Raw genomic sequence first — 11,336 nt, 5'->3', positions numbered from 1 at the left:
CAGACGTGCCGAAGCTGTGCATCAGATAATGGCAGACCAGAGGGCAAAGTCACACTGTGCCATTTTTCAGGGAGCTCAGATCCAACCCGCGGTGCCAACACACACTCTCTGAGCCCGAGGCTCACACTGCAGCCACACCGATCCCACTGACACCAGCTCACACACACACACACACACACACACACACACACTGAGAGCTAAATGACAATTTCCCATGCTGCTCACAGGAGGAAAGCATCTAATTTTGTCTCAGATTGTGGCGGGAGAGCTTACAGAAGTTAACTAGCCAAACTCTCACACATCACAATTTATTGCAACAGGAACTGACAGCAGTACCACAGTAATGCGACTTTATACTTTTTCATTTCTGTTCTGAAAACCATTACATTTAAAGTATTTGTTGTGGAGCAGGGGCGGCGCTAGGGCTGGGCTAAGAGGGCTTAAGCCCCGAATGTTTTTAGTAAAGCCCCAAATATTTTGTTACCTTGTCTTTCTCATAGAGCAAAACAATTAATCAGAAAAACAAATGTGAGTAAGATTACAGCAGCCGTGATTACCTAATCATGAAAAGTGCATATTACAGTTTTATTTATATTTTCCCCTTTGCATTAAAGGTACTTACGACGTGCTTTTGCAGCGTTGAGCATTGTAGCCAATCACAGACATGTCTGTTGGACGCATCGGCCAATCAGAGGCGGTAAAATGAGTCGCTGTGCTGAAGGTGTGTTTTGCGCGAGCTCACCGAGTTCTACACTTTCGCAAACCTGTCATTATTACTGGCAATAAACTTAAGATGCAAATAAGAGATTCACTGCAATATATTTGATATTCTTGATGCTGCTCTGATGCATTACGCACCGCTCTGTTTGTTGTTAAAGTTCAGCGGTCTCGCTCATCAATGTCAGAATGATTAAAGAAGTGAACGAATGCCTGGTAAAATGTAAGTACACAAACATTTAATATTTGACTGTTTTACAATAGAAATGCTCAACTACCGACAGTATCCGGTGACGTAAATAACTTTTTTATTTATTTATTAAATTTTGCCTTTTTGAATTGACAATGTGCTATAATTTCCTTGATTCATTTAGAGAGAATGCATGCATAATAAAAAAAAAAAAAAATATATATATATATATATATTTGCAAATAGTTCAAATTATTTCACTTTAAATAAAAATACTCAATTTTAGTTTGGGCTAAAGCCCCGAATATCCACTGACCTTAGAACCGGCCCTGTTGTGGAGTGAGGGGAACTAAAATGCATGTTTCTAGAGTTTATAATGCTTGTAAACATTTCGTTTATTTACATTATTTATGAATATGTAATAATAAAATGTGACTTCTTCACCAATGCAATTTTCTCTCAAGAATGCACCTTATAGTCTGGATAATACAGTATATGCTGCAAAAAAGTTTTTTTAAATGCATTTTTACATTGTACTGAGCTACATTGTTGTCATATGAACTTATTATGTTGCTTGTCCAGTTTTCAGAATGGTTATTTTGCATTTTTAATAAAATCTTATGAAAATACAAAAATAATGGTCAATATAATCAAATATTGAGTCACTTGACAATCATGGCTGAGATAATTTACTGTTCTTTCATCACACTGGAAATGAAAGGTGAAGTCGAGTGCATTGCGTTGTGAGATACAGTATATAATCTAAATCTAATGAGGTTTAATCTGGCATTCGTGCATTATGAGGTTGTGAATGAAACATCTCACCCAAATTGCAAACAAAATCTGTAATATTTCATGCAACTAACAGGAATGTTCTTTATGACCTATAATTACGTGACATTAACGCTTATTAAATATAGTGTTGACTGGTTCTATTAATATGTGATTAAGATGTGGACTTACTTTAGCCGTTGCCTCTTTGATGGACAAACTCAGCGTTCGCTCCTGCTCCTGAAGTCTGAAAGGTAAATAAACCCCGTCAGAAAAGCTGACAATAATGAGATGTGAACAATAAAGTCATACATACAGCACCAAATTTCTATCAAAAGCTGATTTTGATCTCTACTGTAGACATCAGTGTTCATATTTGAACTTTAAACTTTTATCCCAGTACTTCTATGATAATTTTAACTATTGCATCACAGAAATAATGGCACTATGAGGTTGAAAAGACTGTGAAGCTGCTTCATGACGACTCTCTCCGGGTCAGCGCCAACACAGATCTGAAAGTTGCGATATGATTTTGTCAAAGTTTAATAGACAGACGAATTGAAAGATCGTGTGTGTGTTTGAATCGAGATCACAGCCTTTTAAAGATGAATCGTGCAGCTCTATTTTTTCTCCCAGCCCAACCAAACAGTAATAATGGTACTTGATTTATCAACACCACTAATAAATACAAGCAAGCAATTTCACGAGTTCACACTTACATATAATTTGAAGGGGTAAGTTTAATGCGTATTTGGCGTGCTGTCCGGAGGGAGGGCTCCGGGCTCGGAGTTCGGCCCGAACCCAGAGTGCTCCCCCCGTATGTAAGTGTTTTAGGACTAGAAGCGTGGAGAAGGGGTGGTGGAGGGATGCTGCAAAAACTGTCAATGGAATGAGGTGAGACTGCGGAGTATATATGCACCTCTTACCATTGATTGCTGAGTGCTCTCCACTTGTGTTAATTATCTGAACGTGCTCCTCCCGAACCTTGTTAATAAAACATCATATTGTATAACAGGTTGTGAGTGTTTAAATAAAGCATTACTGTGATTAAACAAATGCATAAAGCGCCTCCTGCTGGTTATATACAGATCCCTGGATATGATTTCAGTAACATCTCAGACTGAGAAAAGGTCTAAAATGTCAGCTTTTTCTCATCAGGAGCCTTGAGAGGTTCTTCTTAAACATTACGCACAGGTTCTGGACAGAAACCACACGAGGATCTGTAAAGCCTGAAAGCAATAAAAATTCATAACCACGCTGAAAAGTGCGTCTCATTTCCAGAAGGGTAAAAATACAATAAAAGAGAGATGAAGGGAGAGAGGATTGCACGAGCAAAAATAGCACTGAAGAGTCCATGTGGACTCAGCTGCTTCTCCTCAAAACTCACTTTAAATCGGCCCTCACTGCAGGAGAAAATAAATCAATCTCTCAGCAGGGTTTGTTTAGCTCAGCTCAATGTTATGACCTCAATCTGCACCGTACCTCTGATAAATCTACATATGCATCAAAATCAATCTGTGAGAGACCAAACAGAGTCAGGCAATCTAGAGTTCAATATTTCTCCGCTCAGAGGCAGAAGTTTTGATGCCCTTTGTTTTTTTCACCAGAAACTGAGATTCAACTGAAGCACGTCAATCTCAAAGTGTCAAAGTGTCACTTCTGATGTTGTGACGGGACTGTACACATTCATTTGCTTTAAAATATCAGCTTTCGGTTTCTGTTCTGCCCTGACCTGACAGACAGAAGACAGAAATTATACAAAAAGTTACAGAAAGAGGTCAATATGAAGAGAGATTTTAATATTAATACAAACTGATGGCATCACAAAGGTATCAAGATTATGTACTCGAACTTCCACTTATAATTATAATTAATTATATTAATAATAATAGTAAATCATGAATCAGTGGTAAATCATAAATAATCATTATTGTTATTATAATCATCATCATAATAATAATAATAAAAATTTAAATATATTAAACATATTATAATATATTTTAATACATTATATTAAATAGATATAATTATTATCTATAATAATAATAAAAAATAATAGTAGAAGTAGTAGTAAATCAATAGTAAATCATAGTAAATAATTATTTATTAGTGTTAAATGGTTAAAATATATAATAATAATAATAATATATATATATATAATAGTAATAATAATAAATCAATTGTAAATCATAATAAATGATTATTAGTGATATTATCATCATCATCATCATCATCATCAATAATAAAAAAAGAATCACCAATCAATTAAATCACTATTATAATAATAATAATAATAATAAACAATAATATGATTTTGTTGTTATTATCAATAACACCAAGAGTAATAAGTTTTATTATTGAAATTATTATTATTTCTGTTGTTGTTGCTTTGTTATTATTAACAATAATAACAATATTAATAAAATAAATTATTATTATTATTAATTTATTTTCTAAACCTGTAAGATTTGCTGAAAATCATCCCTCCCCTGTAGCTTGCAAACCTCATTTACATCTGCACTTTTTCAAACATGTTGCCTTCAAATGAATTGTGGTCTTGTCCGTTAGCGGCGTGACAGGTTTGGTAGTGTGTAAATGTTCAGCCCATAATGACTCCAGACTCCAGTAAGTGAACGCTATGCTCAACTGCCAAAAGTGCGAGTAAATAAACGAATCCCTGTAATCCACATACACTCCTATTCTACTGCTGATGGGATTTACAGGGTTCTAAGTGTCAAATATGTTATTGTGTAACATTGAGTAAGTGAAGGAAGAGCAGACCAAACTCCAGGACTGATCATTATATCCAAACACATACTCAATACCATATCTCTTTCTGCTGATGCTCTGATATGACAAACATATATTAGCACCATGATCTCCACTCCACTCAGTCTCCCAGTAACAGCGTCCAAACACACTCTCTCTACACTGGTGGTGGTTGAGGAGAGATCCCCTGACATGATTGTAAAGCGCTTTGGGTGTACAGTAGTACATATGAAAGCGCTATATAAATGCCCGATTCTATTCTTCTATTCTACACAACACCTGAGGCGAGCAAAGAAATCAGTCTGGATGATCAGGATATGACTGCTGTGTGTTAGTTTTAATAATCACTGGGTTCCTCTCAGACAGACTGAGGCGTTCATTCACTGAGTTCAGATCCAGAGTCAGCTGATGAGAATCTGGAGAGAAAACACATCAGAATCAGGAATTATGAATCTGTCTGATCTTTTAATGTATCTGAACCTATCTGAACGTCTGAATGTATCATCAGTGTCTATCATCAGATATCCTGTGCCAATCATCATTTATATGATCAATTATAAAACTCTTCAATCATGTTTATTTCTCCTTCTACAGGAAGAACATGAACACATTCAGTGAGTTTTTCTGCCTGTTTCTTAGTGACTTACATTGTAGGAAGTCGTTCCTGGTCTTGGGATTGACTGTGGAAATAAACAGACATAAACAGTGTGAAGAGAAATGACAAGATAAAATACATTCATTTCTAAGACGTTTCTAATCTGATATTAGATGATAGAGGACTCATTTCTGAGAACAGACGAATCTCCAGATGCCTCATATATAAAACACACGTATCGGATTCAATCCTAAATTTCAATGGATTTCAATTTAAATTCAAAGTATTTATTACTTCTAAACCATCAGGGATGTTTGTGGCTATTCTGTAGAGTTGATGCACTGAGTAAGGACTTAAATGATGTCTGTACAGTTTGACATGTTTCATTGTGTTGTCACAAATAAACAATTGACTCCAAGCACAACTACACAATACGCGTACAAAATCTTTAACACATTTTTAATACTATTTGAATAAAGGGTGAGTCTGTCCATTTTCCTTGGCCTCACTTTTGGCCAATACTACTGTATATGGCAGTTCTTTGACTTTCCAATTGATCTTCAAATCTCGCAGTAAAATAAAGCCACTTTGAGTATTTCGGGCTTTCCTGAGTTGTTGGATCCATTGATGGAACTCATGTTTGCATAATTGCTCCAACTGTAAATGAGGAGACACACATCAATAGAAAAGGGTTTCCACAGCATAAATACTAATTTGTGATAATTTTGCACAATGCACTGCAAAGCATTTTTTTTTATAAATTTAAATATTAAAGCTTCAGTGTCTTAATTAAATTATTTTATTATAATTAGATTAAATGATTGGTGTCATGCTGCAGTGACCTCATCCTTGCAGGCTCACTATTGGCTGATTCAGTGGTTGAGGGCGGCCATTTTGGGTTGACATCATTGTAGTCCTTATGGCGCTTTTCCACTGCATGGTACGGCACGGTTCGGCTCGGTACGGTTCAACTCGGCGCGGAACGGTTCGGCTCGCTTCGCTTTTCCACTGCGTGGTACGACTCGACTTGGTACGGCACGGTTCGGTTCGCTTTAGCTCGGTTGCTTTTCCATTGCAGTTAGTACCGCTTCAAACTGGGTGGGACTGATCGTTATAGTTGCCGCCTCTACTGCCATGACATCATTGTAAACGCGCCACATTTCAAACGCACAACACAGGGGATGGTGCTCTTGATTCTCGGCATGTGGATGTTTTTAAATTAAATTAAACGTTCTTATAATGGTTTACTATATGGAAGGAAAATTCTTAACGTGTAATTAAACGTTGCGTTCATATTCTGGGCTCATCTGATTTTTTGTACATAGCATAGCCTACTTTGTTATGATTTTAGTATCATAATGATTAATAAATGCACACACAATTATCCGTGAACTTGATTTGAACAAATGCCTTTCAACTTGTGTGTGCAAAATTCAGAATTAAATGAATGTGCAGCAATCTTTACAAATAGAGAGTCTAGGCCTAATGTACTGTTTTAAACTATAGCCTACTGCCATTAAAAAAGCGCATTTAGTTAATGTTATGTTATTTTTTTCCATCTGCCTATGTTGATTATGAAAAGTGAACAGCACGAGTAGAGAGAAATGGAGCGAGTCAGACATAATTTTGACCACTTCATTAAGTTTTGTTTTGTAGAAAGCCTTTCTTTAAAGTGAATTTCGTTTTGTATAAATTGTATCTTAATTTTTATAATTTTTTCATCAAACAATTGCCTGGATTGAATAAATAAGATGCAAAATAGACAATTTAACCATTGAGGCGCCCGAGCGGCACTTGCATTGTACGTTAACTGGAGCGCATCTCATCCTCAAATACACAAAGCTTGAAATGTCTTTAAACGAAATAATTCAAAACAAAAACAAATAGGCTACTCTCTTATGTAATCCAAATTTGTGCATTTCTCTCTATAGGCGCGTTTACTACGAATATAGCGATCGTCAACTTCATCTTTGCCATGCACAGACACTGACAGAAAACACTATTTTATAAATAAAAATCAGTGCACGCGTTTTAATAAAATTAAAACTTTAATTGTGATCATTAAAATAATTGAATATTAAATATTTTGTGGCCAAGTTTTGCTCATTTTTGTATATATAGGCTATATATAGGCCTAATTTTATTAAATTAGATTAGATTAGATTAGATTAGATTCAACTTTATTGTCATTACACAAGTACAGGTACAAGGCAACGAAATGCAGTTTAGGTCTAACCAGAAGTGCAATAGCAGCAAGTGCAGGATATACAGTGGTTCATAAGTGCAGAACATGGATATGTACTGAATAAATATAGAGTTGAATACTATTATAAACAAAAATTTACAGATAGATTGTCCTATGAATATAATATACAGATAACTATTACTGTGAACAGAATTTACAGCTAGATATGTACTGAATATAATAATATACAGATGGCTATTACTATAAACAGAATGTTTACAGATAGATATGTACTGAATATAATATACAGATGGCTGTTACTATAAACATAATTTTACAGATAGATATGTACTATGAATATATATACAGATGGCTGTTACTATAAACAGAATGTGAGCATAATATACAGATGGATATTACTATAAACAGAATTTTACAAATAGATATATGTATAAGTTAGGCTAATGAGCAGTATAACAATGGATTTAAAGTAGTGCAAATAAAGTTTGGACAGAAGCTATCCGAGTGAGTGCAGTGGAAAGTAATTGCATATTACAGTTAAGGTACGATATTGCAATGTATATATAACAGTCGGTACTGTAAATAAACAGTCGGCAGTGCAAATGAGCATATTCCAGTCAAGGTAGTAGTGCAAGATGCATATGTAAACAGTTGTTACTGTAATAACAGTCAGCAGTGCAAATGAACATTATAGTATTGCAAATAACAAAAATTGAACAAGCGCAAAATTGAACAAGCGCAAAATTCAGCATTCAATCAAATATTCAAAAAGACTTAATAATAATAATGTTATTTCAACATAATATCTCGTTATTTCGACATAATGTGCGTGCAACAAGCAAGATGTGCGTTTGTAAATCCGGGGACGCGTGCACTGATTTTTATTTATAAAATAGTGTTTTCTGTCAGTGTCTGGCAAAGATGAAGTTGACGATCGCCATATTCGTAGTAAACGCGCCTATAGAGAGAAATAACATTAAGTATTTTTGAATATTTGATTGAATGCTGAATTTTGCGCTTGTTCAATTTAATAAAATTAAAACTTTAATTGTGATCATTAAAATAATTGAATATTAATTATTTTGTGGCCAAGTTTTGCTCATTTATTAATAATATATATATATATATATATATATATATATATATATATATATATATATATATACACACACACACATATGTGTGTGTGTGTGTGCCCTCAGCACATGCGTTAAAAATTATCCGGCGCCGCCCCTGACTGCAAGAAACAGTTTGCAAGAAACTTTTTAACTGCAAGACACTACAGCGTTGGCTGTTGTCTACTGGCTATTTAAATCTAGCGGGTTTGTCTCGTGCATGGTCTCATGTCGCAAATACAATGACACTGGTAGTGACGATTCTGTCTGACCAATCAGTGATCTTCAGTGTTTTCACGTCACATTTTAGTATCGGTACGGTACGCTTGGAACCTCAACAGAGGTGGTACCATTTAAAGCGAGCCGAAGCGAGCCGTACCGTACCGTACCATGCAGTGGAAAAGCACCAAAGCGTGCCGTACAGTACCATGCAGTGGAAAAGCGCCAGTTAACAACACTTAAGTCCCACTTCAGTCAGCACTTAAGAATCAGTCTTATACTTTACTGAAAGTTGCTTTTAGCTGCTTTATAAAAGTCTCCTACTCTTAGAAAAGTCCTACTCTTTACTAAGTATTTTCTGACACTTAAGTCAAAGCTTAAGACTATTCTTAAGAGCATTTCTTAGAAATTTTATACATGCGGGCCCAGATCTCACCAGAGCTCCCTAAGAGGAGGGAGAACCGAAGGAAACGCCGGGTTCGTCTGTTTCAGGAGGTGCTGAGAGAGACTGGAAACTCTACAGAAAACAGAAATCAAAACTCATCATCTCCACACCTCAGCCATTAACAACTGACATAATTTTCATTTTTGGGTGAACTACGTTAACCCTTTAAAGAGCATCTTGCAGGTTAGAAGACCCAAAAAGTCAATGTATAGAAAAATAATGTAGGAACTAGAATTTCTTTAAAAAAAAATTATAAATATGCTACAGTGGCTTCTGGAGTCGTTTTTGTGAGAAAATTTTACTTCCGCATCTGAAAATGGGCGTGACGGGCGAGAGTCGTGACGTAACACGAGGGAGAGCGGTCGATTCAAACAACAGGGAAAAATGGATTGCAATGACATTTCGGACGCTGAGGAAATTGTTGAGGGACCACAGCCATACAATTATGAGCCTGCTAGACTGCCAAGAGAGCAGGGACAGGCCAGGATTAATGTTAGACAGAACATATTGGAACTTACAATAACAGAAACTAAGCTTTGATCAGGCGTTTGTCATGCTCATTAATATCCGCCCAGACTAACGTCGTTACGTGATATAACTTAGCGGTTTCTCATCGAGAGACAGAGAGATATTTATTCCTGATAATTTTTTTGTTCCATAGGTGCGCTTGTGTGGGAAATGCGAGGCAATGTTTACAGCTGAGGAAAGTCAGTGTTGCAGGGAGGTGGATGCATACTGGGCCTTAGTGGAAAATGCCAAACTTCCATGGTTGCAGTTAGTGTTACTACAGTAAAGCCATGGTGAATGTTGCTGATCTGTTGACACTAGTTCGTTCATTCATTGCACAATGTTTATTCCTGGTTTCCACGTCAGCGCTGTTTGATCCGTTAATAACGGAGAAATGTGAATATTTCTCACTAGATCTCGCAGCGATGTTATTACTTCAGTGGCGAATTCAAATGCTTTATTTACTGGATCTCGCAGTGTTGCTTGATGAGGCTCGCGCTGCAATGGTCCAAACTGATAAACGGTCCACACAAACACTAGCCTGGGTGCCAGCCCGAACCCCGCCCACAATATTTTTTGGTCGGGAAGTTCGGTCTGGACTCGCTCCGTTGAGGAGCTATTATGCCCGAACAAAAATTGTTCGGACCAATCAAATTGTCAGGGCGGGCTTTATACGATGATGGACAGATGAGCAATGCAACGTAATCGTCCACGTCACCAAAGAGCGCTTGATTTGAATTAGTTTACAACAAAGACGACTGCAGCTGGAGAATTGAGATTTCACGAGTTCACATTTACAAATAAGTCAGATAGAATAAATGCGTTTATAAGATTTCACACAAATAAGTCGATAGAATAAATGCGTATATGACGTGCTGTCCGAGGAGAGGGCTGTGGGCTCGGTAGCCATGCTCCCCCGTATTCCTGGTTGTGAGAGAACAAGACAAGAGTGAGGATTCGGGGTGGTGGAGGGATGCTGAAAAACTGTCAAGGAGTGTTAGGTAAGTTTACAGAGTGAATATGCTTCCTCATGCTGATAGATAGGGTAACGTTAGACATGGTATTGTTTGATGACAAGTTTATATTGGATTGATTATTTGTACGTGCTCCTCCCGAACTTTGTTTATGAAACATCATGTGTAGATTCCGCCATCGCGTCTGTTATATCGACAGCGCATTCATTTTAAAAGAGGAACAGAGAGCCGCGACATTTTGTTGGTTGAAAATATGAATGAAGAACATGCGTCATTTACTCCGTTGCTCTGATTGGTTGTAGGTCTATCCAATTGAGTGCAGAGTTTTTTTTTTTCCTGGTTTGGTTGAGACACGCCCCATAATCAAATCTCTATGGAAAAGTATCAGACTCACATTCTGACTAGAATTGAGTATGACGACGTCAGGCTACACAAACACATTAACACAACAACGAGTAGCTCAGTTTCGTTCCGCTTACATTGCGTTTGCCAGTTGATGTTGTGCTCGCGCCTACATCCGGCGGGAGAACCCGAAGTTGCGTGCACTGAAGGAACCGCACCAGCTCTGGGTCTCACCCGGTTCTTACTTCGGTATCCCATGTTGAACTCCATCATATCGCCGGGACGATAATCCTCCGATCTGAAGTGAACGCTACACACGACCGCGTTTTCCGAAGCCGACGCAGAAGAGAAATCCCGTCTCTTCACCTGCACAAACCGGACCCAGGCACGAAAGATAGCACCGTCCTTTTTCTTGTTAGGAAACCGGTGGACTCGATGTCCTGACAGGCTGGAGTTTTTTGCAAGCTCCACAAACACAAAAATTTA

General features: G+C 37.1%; 1 protein-coding gene across 1 annotated transcript in view; it reads right to left on the bottom strand.

The window, feature by feature from the left end:
- The window catches only part of LOC311280187 (disrupted in schizophrenia 1 protein-like), a gene marked incomplete at its 5' end in the record, with an annotated part of 44,815 nt that extends 33,692 nt beyond the window's left edge, over positions 1-11,123 (bottom strand). Inside the window, 5 exons of the mRNA XM_084392161.1 lie at positions 1,871-1,955; positions 3,156-3,193; positions 4,796-4,863; positions 5,095-5,127; positions 10,988-11,123. Of these exons, the coding sequence (XP_084248287.1) occupies positions 1,871-1,955; positions 3,156-3,193; positions 4,796-4,863; positions 5,095-5,127; positions 10,988-11,123 (360 nt within the window). The remainder of the gene's footprint in view (positions 1-1,870; positions 1,956-3,155; positions 3,194-4,795; positions 4,864-5,094; positions 5,128-10,987) is intronic.
- Positions 11,124-11,336: the final 213 nt, after the last annotated feature.

The sequence above is a fragment of the Rutilus rutilus genome (genome assembly GCF_951802725.1).
Source record: "Rutilus rutilus genome assembly, chromosome: 20".
NCBI lineage: Eukaryota > Metazoa > Chordata > Actinopteri > Cypriniformes > Leuciscidae > Rutilus > Rutilus rutilus.
This window is presented reverse-complemented; position numbering and strand designations above follow the sequence as displayed.